This window comes from Dendrobates tinctorius, unplaced genomic scaffold (genome assembly GCF_039654945.1).
Source record: "Dendrobates tinctorius isolate UK_male_01 unplaced genomic scaffold, ASM3965494v1 ptg000016l, whole genome shotgun sequence".
NCBI lineage: Eukaryota > Metazoa > Chordata > Amphibia > Anura > Dendrobatidae > Dendrobates > Dendrobates tinctorius.
The window spans coordinates 75,385,428-75,403,221 of NW_027361684.1; the positions used below are offsets into that span (position 1 = coordinate 75,385,428).

At 41.6% G+C, this 17,794-nt stretch overlaps 1 protein-coding gene across 3 annotated transcripts in view; it reads left to right on the plus strand.

Annotated features, from left to right (window-relative positions):
• The first annotated feature begins 1,288 nt into the window (after positions 1-1,288).
• Positions 1,289-17,794, plus strand: part of STS (steroid sulfatase) — a 345,407-nt gene continuing 328,901 nt past the window's right edge. For 2 of the 3 annotated variants that reach the window (XM_073565968.1, XM_073565969.1), the window contains exon 1: positions 1,289-1,562. Coding sequence is in view for 1 of the 3 variants with exons in the window: in XM_073565967.1 (XP_073422068.1) it covers positions 10,606-10,618 (13 nt within the window). In the remaining 2 variants the exon portion in view is untranslated. Of the gene's footprint in view, positions 1,563-10,436; positions 10,619-17,794 lie in introns of those variants that run through there. The other variant, XM_073565967.1, reaches the window with a different exon arrangement.

Genomic DNA, 17,794 nt, shown 5'->3' on the forward strand with positions numbered 1-17,794 from the left:
ATTGCATTGGTAAGCGTATGTTAGTATGCTGACACTGTTTTAGAGAAATCACACAGATACGTAAATTGTAGTAGACAAATTTTTACTTTTGCCTTTTTTTTGTTTTTAAAGGCAAACATAATATTGCCATATGCAAACTAACATTTTCAAACAAACCAAAAAACCAATATGCAATAACAACATTGCTACATGAGAAATTTTCCATACAAAGGAAAAAAGAGGTAGTCTCCAGCCCCAAAATTATTGCTAAAAGATAACACTCACATTTCTTCTGAATGTTTTCCAATCATATTAATATTCCACCATGACAGGCAAGGCTACCTCACGCCTTTCAGACAGATATTACATGTCTGTACAAAAGAGAATATTTCACCGCACTATACTGTAAAGTGAAAGGATGACAATACACTACTCACTTGCTAATGCCTAGGAAAGGCGTGCTGGCCTTAGTGAAGTAGTCACCTTTTTAGCCAGCTATGTATAGTAACAAATCAAGGCACTTTTTGAGCTCATTTGCATGTCTCAGCTTCCTGATGATGGATTGGGCCATTTCCTGGCAACAGTCAAAAGACCTGCGTATTTCTCGCAGGTCACACGTGTGGTCCGTGTGTAATCTGTATTTTTTGCGCACCCATAGACTTGCATTGGCGTACTACGGATGTAGTACGCTGACAATCGCAGCATGCTGCGATTGGCAAGGACCGTAGAATACGGATGAGAAATATACGGCTGGTGCGAGGTACCCCATAGAGAATCATTTGTCCGTGTGTAATGCGTGCTTTTAACGCCTCTCACTCGTCCGTATTCCTCTCTAGTGTGACCCCGGCCTAAGAAAAATAAACGTACTCACAGGCAAAATTTACATGTTGTGGATTTAAAACACGCACCGCAGTTCAGATTACGTTCAGTAAAAGAATGTCTATAAATCCCATCGACTTTGCTGGAACTTGAAGATGCTGCGTTTTTAATGCAGTGAAAATACGCAGCGTCAATAACGCACCAAAATCTCATCATGGGCACGTGGCCTGATAGTAAAATACTATTCTCAAAAGGAAATGGAGAAAAAAGAATCTTGGAACACACGAGCCTAAATGTACTGCGTAGCAACAATACCCGGCGTTACGTGATAGAGGAAGCTGCGGATCTAAACAGGACAAATAACAAGGGCTTCATGAGATATTAAAGGATGTTTTACAGCCAAGTGAACAAGGCTTGCCTCGATTTCTTTGCAATCGTAACAACGGCTAGAAAACAGATACAAATAACTGCAGGAGCAAAGAGCTAAGTACAGAAATGTGCTGTAACTTCTGCAGGCTGTCTCGCTTTTCCTGCTAGCTTCCACCAATCACGTCTGTTTAACCATTAACAACAGAAGGCAGGAAGCGATTTGCTTCGTGTTGTTTTGAGCCTTGAATTTCAGCACTTCTCTGCGCCACAATGAATCAATAATGGCGAAAATAACAAACAGGAGCGAAATGAGAGCCTCAGAATAACTGCAGCAGTCTGAGAGCGTTTGTAAAGCTGTCTCTTTGGTAACCGGCCTGTGAATCAGTGACTCACTGGTAAGTGTAATGTGATATTAGAGAGGGGTGTGTGTGTGAAATACTAGGTAAAAGGCTTGCTGTCAAACTCTGCAGTTCATATTATTGTTATCTGCACTTTCCTTTCAGTGTGAATTACAGTAACCTGAAATTTGTATCACGATACTTGAAAGGATACATTTTGTGCCATATATTTTTGCATTACCCTTTCTATTGCTTTATGTCTGCATGAAAGCAATACTAATTGATCATAACAAATGACTGGTTAATGCCGCATATATATGCAGAAGATAATTACAGTGTAATTGTACAAAAGTGTGGGTAAAGCAAATGTATGTGCACCGTTGGTTGCTATGTAATTTATGCCTGGTTATGCTAAATAAATCTCATGTACATCTCATAACAATAACTTAAAGAAAATCTAAGTAAAAATTGGATAAGTGCTATCATGTACACAGTGCAAATGTCCAAATTTTTGATTTGGCTTTTATCCTAAGGCTGAGTTCACACGTTGCATTTTTTCGCGTTTCCGCGGCGGTTTTAACCGCGCAATTTTGCCGCAAAAACGCGAAAAATAAGCATTCCATGCATTCCTATGGGATTCCGCAATGCTGTGTTAATGCTGCGGTTTTTACCGCGGCGGAATCGCTTCGCGGTAAAAACCGCAGCATGCTCATTAATTTTGCTGAATCGTGGCGATCCCGCACCCATAGGAATGCATTGTTCCGCTTATTTCCCGCATGTGGCTGTGCACACCATGCGGAAAGTAAGCAGAACAGTTGCGGATGGTACCCACGGTCCGGAGGAGAGGAGACTGTCCTCCGGGCTTTGGGTACCATATCCCTGTAAAAAATAGAATTTAAAATAAAAAATATTGTTATGCTTACCTTCCGACGTCCCGCGCAGCCTTCCCGCCTCTCTCCACGCTCTCGTTCCCAGTACTCCTTTGTGAAAATGCCCGCGATGGTGTGCGTTCTCGCGGGATCGCGAAGTCTCGCGGTCATTCGCGCGACGTCATCGCGAATGAGCGCGAGACGTCGCGATCCCACGAGAACGTACGTCATCGCGGGCATTTTCACAAAGGATTACTGGGAACGGCTGCGCGGGACGTCGGAAGGTAAGAATAACACCATTTTTTATTTTTTTTTGCATTTTATCTTTTACTACTGATGCAGCATAGGCGGCCTCAGTAGTAAAAAGTTGGTCACACTTGTCAAACACTATGTATGACGAGTGTGACCAACCTGTCAATCAGTTCTCCTAGCGATGCTACAGATTGCTTGGAAAACGCTAGCATTTTGCAAGCTAAATACGCTTGCAAAATGCTAGGTTTTCCGCGGGAAAATCGCGGGAATTTAAAATGTGATTTTCCCATGGAATGGAATTCCGGAATTCTCGCGGTAATTTCCACGAGAGTTCCGGTACGTGTGCACATAGCCTAAGTCATATTACAAGACTCGTTAAAGGGTTGATTGTGACTTGTAGGATCGATACTACCAACAGGTGGCGCTATAGAGTTCAAGTCCTCTTTTTCTCTGAAGAGGCAATTTGCATACCAATTTTTCCTCTGACCGATTCGCTTAGAGGAAAAAATCGCTGCGTTCAAGAGTGGCTTCCAATAATATAGGATGTCATTTGGCCATTTATATCCATGGGTCCATGGAAAACATTGGATGATATCAACGTGCTGTCTGATTTTCACACACACACTACATGTAGAAGATGGAGAAACCCGCAGATAAAAAACCTTTTATTTTTTTATTAGTACATTTCCACTGCGGTCTGTATCATTACAGTTTTGCAAAAGCAGTACATATACAGTACAGACCAAAAGTTTGGACGCACCTTCTCATTCAAAGAGTTAACTTAATTTTCATGACTATGAAAATTGTAGATTCACTCTGAAGGCCTCAAAACTATGAATTAACACATATGGAGTTATATAATTAACAAAAAAGTGTGAAACAACAGAAAATATGTCTTAGGCCGGGATCACACTTGTGATTTAAACGGCCGAGTTTCGCATGGTAATACACGGCGCTGCCGCCGGGACTCAGGAGCGGGGCATGCGGCCGCATAGCAATACATGGAGCTGCATGCCCCGCTCCTGAGTCCCGGCGGCAGCGCTGTGTATTACCATATGAAACTCGGCCGTTTAAATCGCAAGTGTGATCCCGGCCTTATATTCTAGGTTCTTCAAAGTAGCCACCTTTTGCTTTGATTACTGCCTTGAAAATTACAAATTTCAAAAACTGACCGTCACATCCAAGCATAAGCATAGTGTGAACAGTGCTTAACCTAGAGTCACCAACTCATATACATTCAAGCAATTGCATGGTTTGGCACTACAGTGTGCTTCCTTTTTTGCTTGAATGTATATGAGTTGGTGACTCTAGGTTAAGCACCTGTTCACACTATGCTTATGCTTGGATGTGATCGTCAGTTTTTGAAATTTGTGTTCATTTACCTTCTGACTGAGCACTCCACCTGTTAGCTGCAGGCGTTTTTAATCAAACCAGGGCCATTTCCCCTCCACAGAGATATAGACTTCAGTCCTAACAGAGGATTTTTCATAGGTTCCCATTCAGATGGAGACTACAGTCTTAGTGAGGATTGGCATATAGTAGGGACCTGGAAAACAAAAAATGCCTTAACGTGGCTTCCAGGTACACATAACTTGGCTATTTTATGCGCTAAACTTTCTAAATTTCTCATATTTATAATGCAGTAATGCAATTCATAATTCATTTTTCATGTTTGCATGGTTTGGCGCTACAGTGTGCTTCCTTTTTTGCTTGAATTGATTACTGCTTTGCACACTCTTGGAATTCTCTTGATGAGCTTCAAGAGGTAGTCACCGGAAACGGTCTTCCAAGAGTCTTGAAGGAGTTCCCAGAGATGCTTAGCACTTGTTGGCCCTTTTGCCTTCACTCTGCGGTCCAGCTCACGCCAAACCATCTCGATTGGGTTCAGGTCTGGTGACTGTGGACTGTGGAGGCCAGGTCATCTGGCGTAGCACCCCATCACTCTCCTTCTTGGTCAAATAGCCCTTACACAGCCTGGAGGTGTGTTTGGGGTCTCTGTCCTGTTGAAAAATGAATGATGGTCCAACTAAAAGCAAACTGTATGGAATAGCATGCCGCTGCAAGATGCTGTGGTAGCCATGCTGGTTTAGTATGCTTTCAATTTTGATTAAATTCCAGTGTCAACAGTGTCACCAGCAAAGTACCCCCACACCATGACACCTCCTCTTTCATGCTTCACGGTGGGAACCAGGCATGTAGAATCCATCCATTCACCTTTTCTGCGTCGCACAAAGTCACGGTGGTTGGAACCAAAGATCTCAAATTTGGACTCATCAGACCAAAGCACAGATTTCCACTGGTTTAATGTCCATTCCTTGTGTTCTTTAGCCCAAACAAGTCTCTTCTGCTTGTTGCCTGTCCTTAGCAGTGGCTTCCTAGCAGCTATTTTACCATGAAGACCTGCTGCACAAAGTCTCCTCTTAACAGTTGTAGTGATGTGTCTGCTGCTAGAACTCTGTGTGGCATTGACCTGGTCTCTAATCTGAGCTGCTGTTAACCTGAGATCTCTGAGGCTGGTGACTCAGATGAACTTATGCTCCACAGCAGAGGGGACTCTTGGTCTTCTTTTCCTGGGCCGGTCCTCATGTAAGTCAGTTTCTTTGTAGCGCTTGATGGTTTTTGCCACTGCACTTGGGGACACTTTCAAAGTTCTCCCAATTTTTCGGACTGACTGACCTTCATTTCTTAAAGTAATTATGGCCACTCGTTTTTCTTTACTTAGCTGCTTTTACAAATTCTAACAGTCTATTCAGTAGTACTATCAGCTGTGTATCCACCAGACTCCTGCACAACACAACTGATGGTCCCAACCTCATTTATAAGGCAAGAAATCGTACTTATTAAACCTGACAGGGCACACCTGTGAAGTGAAAACCATTTCCGGTGACTACCTCTTGAAGCTCATCAAGAGAATGCCAAGAGTGTGCAAAGCAGTAATTAAAGCAAAAGGTGGCTACTTTGTAGAACCTAGAATACAAGACAAACAGTATTTTCAGTTGCTTCACACTTTTTTGTTAATTATATAACTCCATATGTGTTAATTCATAGTTTTGATGCCTTCAGAGTGAATCTACAATTTTCAGTCATGAAAATAAAGAAAACTCTTTGAATGAGAAGGTGTGTCCAAACTTTTGGTCTGTACTGTATAAAAGGGGCTCAAATTAGACCTTAAAGTGAACCTTTCAGACGCGCAAACTAATGGCATATATGTAAGGGTGCTATACTTCTTATTAAACAGGTCTTTCAGCCCATTTTCAGATTGAGCTAGGCACAAGGTAATAGAGGCTGCAGAGATTAAAGAAAAGTGTATTTTTAATTCTGCTCCCTTTTGGAGATTTTAGCAATCAAGGTATTTGGCACCCAAAAACTTATCTTTACTTAGGTCCAAATGGGTTTTTATTATACAATCTTCACTGGGGTCATAAATGAGCTGCTATGTGATAACACCCACTTGAACCTAACAAAAGTTAACATATTATGCGCCAATACTTTTTTTGCAGCTTTCCTGCCTTTCTGCCTTTTCCCTGCCTGCGGCTTGACTCCTACAGTTGTGGCCAAAAGTATTGACACCCCTGCAATTCTGTCAGATAATACTCAGTTTCTTCCTGAAAATGATTGCAAACAAAAATTCTTTGGTATTATTATCTTCATTTAATTTGTCTTAAATGAAAAAACACAAAAAGAATTGTCCTAAAGCCAAACTGGATATAATTCCACATCAAACATAAAAAAGAGGGTGGACAAAAGTATTGGCACTGTTCGAAAAGTCAAGTGATGCTTCTCTAATTTGTGTAATTAACAACACCTGTAACTTACCTGTGGCACCTAACAGGTGTTGGCAATATCTAAATCACACTTGCAGCCAGTTGACATGGATTAAAGTTGACTCAACCGCTGTCCTGTGTCCTTGTGTGTACCACATTTAGCATGGAGAAAATAAAGAAGACCAAAGAACTGTCTGAGGACTTGAGAAACCAAATTGTAGGAAGCATGAGCAATATCAAGGCTACAAGTCCATCTCCAAAGACCTAAATGTTCCTGTGTCTACCGTGCGCAGTGTCATCAAGAAGTTTAAAGCCCATGGCACTGTGGCTAACCTCCTTAGATGTGGATGGAAAAGAAAAATTGACAAGAGATTTCAGCGCAAGATTGTGCGGATGTTGGATAAAGAACCTCGACTAACATCCAAACAAGTTGAAGCTGCCCTGAAATCTGAGGGTACAACAGTGTCAACCCGTACTATCCGTCGGCATCTGAATGAAAAGGAACTGTATGGTAGGAGACCCAGGAAGTCCCCACTTCTTACCCTGAGACATAAAAAAGCCAGGCTGGAGTTTGCCAAAACTTACCTGAAAAAGCCTAAAACGTTTTGGTAGAATGTTCTCTGGTCAGATGAGACAAAAGTAGAGCTTTTTGGGCAAAGACATCAACATAGAGTTTACAGGAGAAAAAAAGAGGCATTCAAAGAAAAAAACACGGTCCCTACAGTCAAACATGGCGGAGGTTCCCTGATGTTTTGGGGCTGCTTTGCTGCCTCTGGCACTGGACTGCTTGACCGTGTGCATGGCTTATGAAGTCTGAGGTCATTGGTCTTACAGCAGGACAATGACCCAAAACACACTTCAAAAAGCACTAGAAAATGGTTTGAGAGAAAGCACTGGAGACTTCTAAGGTGGCCAGCAATGAGTCCAGACCTGAATCCCATAGAACACCTGTGCAGAGATCTAAAAATGGCAGTTGGGAGGAGGCACCCTTCAAATATCAGGGACCTGGAGCAGTTTGCCAAAGAAGAATGGTCTAAAATTCCAGCAGAGCATTGTAAGAAACTCATTGATGGTTACCGGAAGTGGTTGGTCGCAGTTATTTTGGCTAAAGGTTGTGCAACCAAGTATTAGGCTGAGGGTGCCAATACTTTTGCCTGGCCCATTTTTGGAGTTTTGTGTGAAACGATCAATGTTTTGCTTTCTGCTTCATTCTCTTTTGTGTTTTTTAATTTAAGACAAATTAAATGAAGATAATAATACCAAAGAATTTGTGTTTGCAATCATTTTCAGGAAGAAACTGCGTATTATCTGACAGAATTGCAGGGGTGTCAATACTTTTGGCCACAACTGTATATATATATATATATATATATATATATATATATATATGCAGTATAGTAAATCTTATGGGTATGTTCATAGTGTATTTGGCCACACATCAGTGTCTCTATTCGGGCTTTCATTTGAAGCCCTGAAAAAAGAACCTCCTGATATAGTCTTTCACTGTAATGAGACAGACCAATTCATTTTGTGCTCTTCTTGTCTCTGATTGTTAGCTTTTTTGAGGCTGGCACATAAGCGTGGTCAACGACAATTTTATGTGAATGTGAACCCAGCCAAATAAAGCTTAGTGATTATGGGTTATCTTTGTGAGACAATACCTATAAACTTCAAGAGGTAGCAGCAAATATGTTATAACTGGAGGAAGATATTTTGAGAAACTGCAGATTTTTCTACTGTTAAGTTTACTCTGGAATTGCCCTTGATGTGTTGCCAAGTCAGGAGAAGTGAATCTCATATATCTCTTTCTTTGACCATTGAAGCTGACAGAGAGACAGAAATGTCTGGGAGTACAAGCTCATGATGACCCTTGACACTCTCAGTGCAGGAATGAATGTGTCGCATGGATTTATGTCTTTTTACATCAATTAAGGAATTTGCTCCTAAGACCTTGTGGGGCATCACAACACAGAACCAGACCCCAATCAGAGGACAATAAAACTTTCACTCCTTATCTATGAACTGGTCCATTGTTTATGTTTATTCCTCTCCAATAATGATAGTTCTGCTTCACGTCACTTGTCTTATCTATTACATTTTTTCTGTGCTGTGTTGTGCATAAATATGTGATTCTTCAAATTTTGTATTAGTCAATGCCTGATGAAGAGACCTGAGTAGTCTCGAAAGCTTGCAATGTGTTACCATCTTTTCAGTTAACCATTAAAAGGCTTTAGCAAATATACAGAAGCATTGTTTCTAGTGGCGATTATAGTTCACGCTGATGTACCATTTGTGTGCAGGTAATGCAGGGACTCATTTACATAGCTTTGTACATGAAGCCTAATTAAGTTTGTCTTATTTCAACAATTAAATCTTTTTGAGGTGCATGATATCAATCTTCTTTTCTTGAAATCTAGTCTGAAGAATGATGTATTAGCATCTGACTTTAAAGAATATACTTTTTTGATTGAGTTGGCTCTAACGACTTTGTTGGCAGCCATAGTGGAGGAGATAAGGAGGTGTGTTGTGAACTCTCTCTCTGGCTTCCCTCTGGTGATTACTGAAGGTAGTGGAGCTGGTCAGATTGACAGAGGGGTTGGGAGTTCTCTTTCTGGGCTCCATCTGGTGGTTACTGGAGGTAGTGAAGCTGATCTGATTAACAGAGGCTTGCCACCTGATAATGAGGAGGATGATTGGAGATCTGGGGTTTCTGATTGGGATTTAAAACAGCTGACTCCCTCTATCCCTGCTGGTGATTTTCTTCCTGTGCCTTCTGAGGTCTGATGTCTCCTTCTCTGTCCCTGTATGGTTCAGCTAAGTGATTCATTTGCTATTCTGTTTGCATTTGACCTGGTTTTGTCTATCTCTGCTTTGTGCGGGTCAGCTAGCTCCGGCTGGGGCTGTGCTGAATCACCACCCATATGTTACTGCTTGTGCCAGTTTGATTTGTCCCATTATATTGGTCTCTTTTTGCTTTCAGAATATATCAGAGTGCTGATATAGTGGGGGCAAAGTGGTGCGACTTCAGTGTTTCTTGTGCATCAGACGTGTTGGACTTTTTGCAGGGTTTTTTGCGTGATTATAGACAGTGTCTTTCCTTTCCTGTCTGGTCTAGTCAGTGTGGGCCCCATCATTTGTTCAGTCTATTTATCTGCCTGCGTTTGTGTTTTCATCTTGTCTCACCGACAATATATGTTTGGGGGCTATCTATTCCTTTGGGGTCTGCTCCGGGGCAGTTTAGATTTCTCCTTTCTAGCTTTAGGCTTAGTTAACTCTCTGGCTGTGCCGAGGCATCTAGGATCATCGTAGGTGCGCTCCACGGCTACTGCTAGTTGGGTGGATTGGATCAGTGGTCTGCAATCCGCTTAGTTACCAACCTCTCTGGTTTTCTGTGGCTTAGCCTGGGCCCGATATCCTCCTCAGTGACCCATTCATAACAGCAGTGGTTATACACAACACTCTTACTTCTTTGATTTTAATAATGTTAGAGCCACAGATAGCAATCTTCAGACAAGATATCCCCTCACTACTTTTACACTCTTCTGATGGAGAGTGGACTCTGAAGGGGGCTGTTGTCACTATCCAATTGTGTCTGCTCTTGTGCCTTCTGCATAACTATTATGATACAGTGTGCACCTTTGCCTTCTTCTCCCTATGCCATTTTAGGCCTGCCCATAGTCAGTATTGTTGTTATAACGCACAATGTAACTAACTGCACTCCAGCTATCTCACCTAGCTCTGCTATTGCTGGCTGTACTGCAGCTATGCACAGTATGTTACCTGAAAAACACTTCTATAATATTCCAAGGTGCTTCCGGCAAATTTATCTTTTCTACATCAAGGAGTCTGACTGCCAACTCATCTCTACTGCTTTAAAGTGCTCTTGTGCATTCTTGGCTCTAATACATCAAGATGCCTGACTGGCAATTCAGCTCTGCTGTTTCAAATTGCTGTTCAAACACCCGGCTCAGCTGTTTCAAAGTCCTGATGGCCAATTCAATTCTGCTGTTGCAAGGTGCTGACCACACACTCTGTTCTGCTACATCAAGATGCCTTTCTGTTGTTTCAGCTCTGCTGCTGACAGGTGCTCGGGTCTGTTTTCTGACTCAGTTCACCTCTTCCAACGTATTGTCCATACACTTGGATCTGTTACATACAGATGCTCGTCTACTGTCTCACTTCTGCTGTTCTCAGTTGCTGTCTGCTCACTTAAGTATGCTATATCAAGGTATTTATCTGTCTACACATCTGTTTTTCTAATCTGCGCTAACGAGTAGCCATTATACGAGTGCATGACTTCATTGCCTTGTCCCAATCAAAACGTACTGTCTGATAACTTGGCTTTTCTAATCCCAAGTGCCTGCCCATATCTTCTGTTCTGCTGATCTGTGTGTCATCCAGCATATCAAATTTTACTGATTATTAGGGTGTGTGCACATGCTGCGGATCCTGCAGCGGATTGATCCGTGCGGATTTTGCAAAATCCGCAGGTAAATTATCTGCGGATTAGCCTGCGGTTTTGCCCTGCGGTTTATCATCTCTACAATAGAGGAGATGGTAAACCGCAGCGGAATCTGCAGAAAGAATTGACATGTCAATTCTTTCTGCGGATTAGAAACCGCAGCAAATCCGCATGGAAAAATCCGCACCGTCTGCACTGCAGTTTCCATTTCCCATAGGATGTGTGCGCGCACCCTTATTGTCCTACTTACCACTCTGCCTATCTATGACTAAGCACTATACATGCCTGAAGCATGTAAATATTTGCTGCCTCTTTTCTGTCTGGATTGCGAAAGTTTGTAAATAATGTCTTGCAACTATTTAACCCCTTAACGACCAGGTTTTTTTGTTTTTTTGTTTTGCATTTTCATTTTTCCCTCCTCTTATTCCAGAGCTATAACCTTTTTTATTTTTCCATCAATATGGCCATGTGAGGGCTTGTTTTTTGCGGGATGAGTTGTACTTTTGAAAGACATCATTGGTTTTACCATGTCATGTACTACAAAATGGGAAAAAAATTCCAAGTGCGGTGAAATTGCAAAAAAAGTGCAATCCCACACTTGTTTTTTTGCTTGGCTTTTTTGCTAGGTTCACTAAATGCTAAAAGTGACCTGCCATTATGATTCTCCAGGTCATTACAAGTTCATAGACACCAAACATATCTAAGTTCTTTTTTATCTAAGTTGTTGAAAAAAAATTAAAAGTCTGTTAAAAAAAAATGAAATTGCGCCATCTTCCAAGACCTGTAGCATCTCCATTTTTTCGTGTTCTTGGGTTGGGTGAGGACTTATTTTTTGCGCACAGAGCTGCTGTTTTTAATGATACCATGTTTATGCAGATATGCTCTTTTGATCGCCCGTTATTGCTTTATAATTCAATGTCACAGCAACCAAATAAAAACGTAATTCTGGCATTTTTATTTTTTTTTTCGCTACGCCGTTTAGCGATCGGGTTAATCCTATTTTTATTGATAGACTGGGCTATTCTGAACACGGTAATACCAAATATGTGTGATTTTTTATTTTTTATTCTTTTATTTTGAGTGGGGTGAAAGGGGGGTGATTTAAAATTTTGTTTTTTTTAATTTTTTTTTATATTTTTTAAAGCTTTTTTTTAAATTTTGGCATGCTTCAATAGCCTAGAAGAATCATCCCATACTTGATTGGCTCTTCTACATATAGGAGATGAGTAGATCACCTATATGTAGCAGAATTACAGCATTGCTATGAGCGCCGACCTCCGTGTTGCACTCATAGCAATGCAGCATCAGCAACCATAGAGGTCTCCAGGAGACCTCTGGTTGTTATGCCAATGAGTCGCTGACCCCCGATCACGTGACTGGGGTCAGTGACGCGCGCATTTCCGGCCGCGCGGCCGGAAGCACCGGTTAAAGAAATACATTTCTTTTATTACCTGATACAGCAGTAGTGATTAAAAGCAACATTTTATGTTGAATTTGGTGATAGAACTTGATATGCTAGTAGTGCTCCGCTATTTAAGTTGTTCTAGTTTGATTGGTTTATAGCAGGGATCTCAAACTCACGGCCCGCGGGCCAACTGCGGCCCTCAGGACAATAGTTTGCGGCCCTCACCTCATGGGCCCTCGGGACAATAGTTTGCGGCCCTCACCACGGCCAGGATCACACATGCGAGAAACACGGCAGAGTCTCGCATGTGAAATCCCAGTCACACGTAGCACCGCTCATTAAGGTCATGAATATGGACGCCACTCCACTCATAGGTGTGGCGCCCATATTCATGAGCTTAATGAGCGGTACCACTTGACGTGTGACTGCACACTCATACAGGAAGATGATGTCGGCGCTTGACCATTGGAGCTGCAGCAGGAGGAGGTGAGTATGATGATGGCTAGACAGTCACAGCAGCCTGCTGTCAGCAGGCAAGGCATATGAGTCACACTCACAACACATGCAGCAGGAGCAGCCAAGCAGGGACCGGACCGCGTCACAGACTCAGGTGCGCCGGGTTCAGAATGAGTGGTGGGGCGGTGCGGTATATTGCTCTCGGAGGTGAGACATCAGCCGGCCTTATTGCGAACTTGCGCCATTACCCCGGGCTCAGAAGCGGAGGCGGCCGTGGAAATTGCTGCTCAGCGGGACAGAAAAAAAAGTGGAAAAGGCGCATCGGCTAACACTGAAACAGTGACACCAAATTGAATTATCTATTACACAGCCCCAAACATGTCTTTTTCAAAGTGAAGAGAAAGGTTGGTGATGAGCAGAGACAATTTCAGGAAAAGTGGGAAGTGCAATATTTTTTTGAGCACAGAGGCATCCCGACGTGTCTTATTTGCACAGAGAAAGTTGCAGTGCACAAAGAATACAATTTGAAACATCATTACATAACTAGACATGCTGAGGAGTATGCAAAATACCAGGGAGATGAAAGAGCCAACCGGGTTGCTAATCTTAAAAGATATCTACTGAGGCAACAAGTTTTCTTTAAGAAAGCAACCAAAGAGAATGATGCAGCAGTCGAAGCTAGCTTCGTGGTTAGTGAGATTATTTCTAAAGCAGGAAAGCCATTCAAAGAAGGTGAATTTGTAAAAAAGTGCATATTACAGGCTGCAAGTATTGTCTGTCCAGAAAAGAAAGGTCAGTTTAGCAACATCAGCCTTTCTGTCAATACCGTAGCAGAGCGCATTTCTGAACTGTCAAGTGACATTTATGGTCAACTGTGTGAGAAAGCAAAATGTTTCAGTGTATACTCAGCCGCTCTTGATGAGACCACAGACATCACGACACTGCCCAGCTCGCAATCTATGTCCGTGGTGTTGATGACAATTTTGAAGTCATAGAGGAGTTGCTCAAAGTGAATCCAATGCATGGCCAGACCACCACTCAGAAGATATTTCACTAGCTGTGTGATGCCATTAAGAATGCCGGTTTACCTTGGAGGAGGTTTGTTGGAATAACAACTGATGGAGCGCCATCAATGACAGGGAGGAAAAATGGACGGGTGGCACTTGTTAAAAAGAGAACTGGAAGAGGAAGGTGTGGAGGAGGTCATTGCTCTGCACTGCATTATCCATCAGCAGGCCCTTTGCAGCAAATGCCTGAAGTTTGACAATGTGATGTCTTTCGTTGTGAAATGCATCAACCAAATCAGATCCAGGGGCTTAAACCACAGAAGGTTTCATGCTTTTTTAGAGGAAATGGAGTCAGAATATGGGGATGTGCTCTACTTCACCGAGGTACGTTGGCTCAGCAGGAGAAACATATTGAAGAGATTTTTTAAGTTGAGAGCGGAAGTGAAAGCCTTCATGGAGAAAGATGGGGCTGCTGTTCCTGTGCTAAGTGATCCAAAATGGCTCATGGACTTAGCTTTTTTTGTTGATATCACACATGAGTTTAATGTACTGAACAAGAAGTAACAAGGCCAGGTGCTGCCTATGACAACGTGAGAGCATTCTCTACAAAACTTATGTTATGGAAAGCCCAGCTTTCTCAGACAAACCTTTGCCATTTCCCATCATGCAAGGCACTCATGGAAGTAGGCACACCATTCAGTGGTGAGGAGTATATGGATGTCATTTTGAAGCTACAGGAGGAATTTGATTACAGCTTTGCAGACTTCAAGACATACAGAGCCGCATATCAAATTTTTGCAGACCCCTTCTCCTTTGATGTGCAAGATGCCCCTCCTGTGCTTCAAATGGACCTCATTGACCTGCAGTGCAACTCTGAACTCAAAGTCAAGTTCCGGGAGGTGAGTAGAAAAGCAGACAAGCTTGGGCAATTTTTGAGAGAAATGCCTCCTAGCTTCACTGAGCTTTCCCGAATGTTCAAGAGGACCATGTGTCTTTTTGGGAGCACATACTTGTGCGAAAAGCTCTTCTCTACCTTGAACTTCAATAAGTTCAAGTACAGGTCCAGACTTACTGATGAGCATTGTCAAGCCCTACTGAGGGTTTCAACTGCTTCCTCCCTTAAGCCAAATGTGGCTCGGCTATGCGAGAGTAAGCGCTGCCAAATCTCTAGTAGCAAGAAGTAGGCAGAAGAAGCCATGTTCAAAACAGTTTATGTTCAATGTTCCCTTCATGTTCAGAAAGTTAAATGTTAAAGGAACTGTTAATACAGACATCTGAAGAATAATAATTACATTTCTCTAGTCAGCAACTATATGTGGTTTCACCAGTCTATATCTGCTGTATTATTATCATTTTCATTTTATTTATTTATTACTGATTTGATTTTTTTCTTATGATTTTGTTGATTTATTTTTATTTTTTAACACAAAATAAGATGAAAAAATAAAGAAATTTGATAACATTGGAATGTCTTTGTAAAAGCTTTTCTTGTGGAAAACCTGATGCGACCCAGCCTCACCCAGATTCTACCTCCTGCGGCCCCCGGGTAAATTGAGATTGAGACCCCTGGTTTATAGCAAACAGCAGAAAGTTTATTAATTTTGCCATTAAGCTTAATTGGTAATGGAGTTGAATAATTTTGATTGCAACTGTATTGGAAATGAAATGTTTATGAGAAGGAGTGAGGAACAGATTCATACAAACACTCGCACATTTGACCTTTTTTTGCATGTGATGGCAAAGCCATCATCTTCAATATTAACAGTGCATACCTGACATTAAGGGAACTAGTTAAAATGGTATTCTAGTCTAAATAAGTGATCATTTTTCATTAGATACGAGTTAATTGTTAGCTTGGACCATAACCCATCGCCAGAATGTATATTCCCATTCGCCACCTTACTGTAAAACTGCAGCACCGATAGAGCTCTTGGCTGTCATTGTATTTTCAGCACCAAAGACTTTGAATGGAGTTGCAGTGTTTCGACATGAACCTCCTACTTGCCATGGATCTGTGGCCACTGGAAAACAGGGTACTCAAGATACCTTTTCTAATATTCAATATGGTGAGTCATGATGCAAGGGAGACCCCACACCAAATTTACTAGTTGTCTCCTATCCAGCAATAGGTTGCAACTTGCTTAGACCAGGTTATCCCTTTGATATTGGGTGCCATCAGAGAAAATTGGATCTATTAATTTAATCACACTCTGATCAGACTCTAATCAGAGTTTCATCAGAGTGTGATCAAAGTGTGATTTAATTCTCTTGGATGAAGAGAAGATGGAGAAAAACATCTCAATCTTTTCCATTGTGTCAGTCCTTGGAAATTAGACTGCACTCAGATGTCATCCAGTTGCATTCCAGTGAATTCAATGGACTCATTGACTTGCATGGCCAAGTGCTATCTAAATATTGGATCAAATTGTGGCATACAGTAATTTTGTTCCTAGGTTATACGCTGTCCAAGGAAAAAAAGTGTATGGCTTCATAGACTAACATTAGTCCAAGTGCTATTTGATGTTTTGTCAGATCGTTCTTGTTACGATCGGTCATCTGCACAAGCTCTAAGGGATATTTGTTATTCAGAAAACCCATTCATATGATCCATTAGGGATTTCAATTTAGAGAGTGAAGAGATATTAGACAGAATTGGAAATATCGCTCAGAATGAACTGGCACATTCATGATTTGATTTGTTCCAAAAGCAGCGCTACATATCACATTCACTTCAGGGAAGCAGACTTGGAATGCAAAGCCCATAAGCAAGTGAGGTGGTGTTTCTGGAGGAAACAGCCAATTTATAATGTTTATACAGTACAACCTCTAGTTGTAATGTTGCAAGGAATTGTAATAGCTTTATTAACATTGTGACCACAAGACCAGTTGTGCTTGGAGATAGCCATGCTTCCCTATTTAAATTTTTAGCACGGATGAAGATAGCTGAACATCTTTGCACATGTTCATTTTGCCACACAATTCCACCCAACAGTTTTGTGGGCAGGGGTAAACCGGTGTAGAAGTCCCATAGTCATACCTCCCAACTTTGAAGAAGGGAAAGAGGGACAAAGGCTGCGGCGTGCGCAGCGGCAAATTTTATGCTACACCCCCAACCACACCCATTTCACAACTAGTCACACCCTTGTCCATGCCCCAAACACAGCCATTTAGCACTGCTGATTACACTGACTTGTACTGAGGACACAGTGGCTGGTACTGTGGGCACACTGACAGGTACTAAAGAAAAGAAAGAACAGAGAGAAAAAAGATAACAGAGAAAAAGAAAGGAGAAAGAAAGAGGGGAAAGAAAGAACAGAGAGAAAGAAAAAGGGTACAGAAAAAAAGAACAGAGAGAGCAATAGAAAAAAGAGAAGGGAAAGAAAGAACAGAGAGGGAGAGAGAAAGAAAGAGGGGAAAGAAAGACCAGAGAGGAAGAAAGAAGGGAAAGAAAGAGAAAAAAAGGGGAAAGAACAGAGAGAGAAAGAGGGTACAGAAAAAATAACAGAGAAAAAAGAGAGGGGAAAGAAAGAACAGAGGGAGAGAAAGAAAGAGGGGAAAGAAAGAACAGAGGGAAATAAAGAAAGGGAAAGAGAGAGAACAGAGAGAGAAAGAAACAGAGAATGAGAGAGCGAGAGAAAGAAAGAACAGAGAAAGCAAGAGGGGAAAGAAAGAACAGACATAGAAAGAAAAAAGAACAGAGAGAGAAAGAAAGAGAACAGAGAAGGAGAGAGAAAGAAAGAGGGGAAAGAAATAAAGGACAAAGAGAGAGAATGAAAGAAAGAAAGGGGAAAGAACAGATAGAATGAGGGGAAAGAAAGAACAGAGAGAGAGATTGGAAAGATGGTACAGAAAGATCAGAGAGAGAAAAAGAAAGAAAGAACACAGAGAGAAAGAGATTAAAGAACAGAGAAAGAGAGAAAGGAAGAACAGAGAGAGAAAGAAAGAACAGAGAGAGAAAGAAACAGGGGAAAGAAAGACCAGAGCAAAAGAAAGAACAGAGAGAAAGAAAGTAGAAAGAAAGAACAGAGAAAGATTAGAGAGAAAGCAAGAGAGGAAAGAAAGAAAGAAAAAACA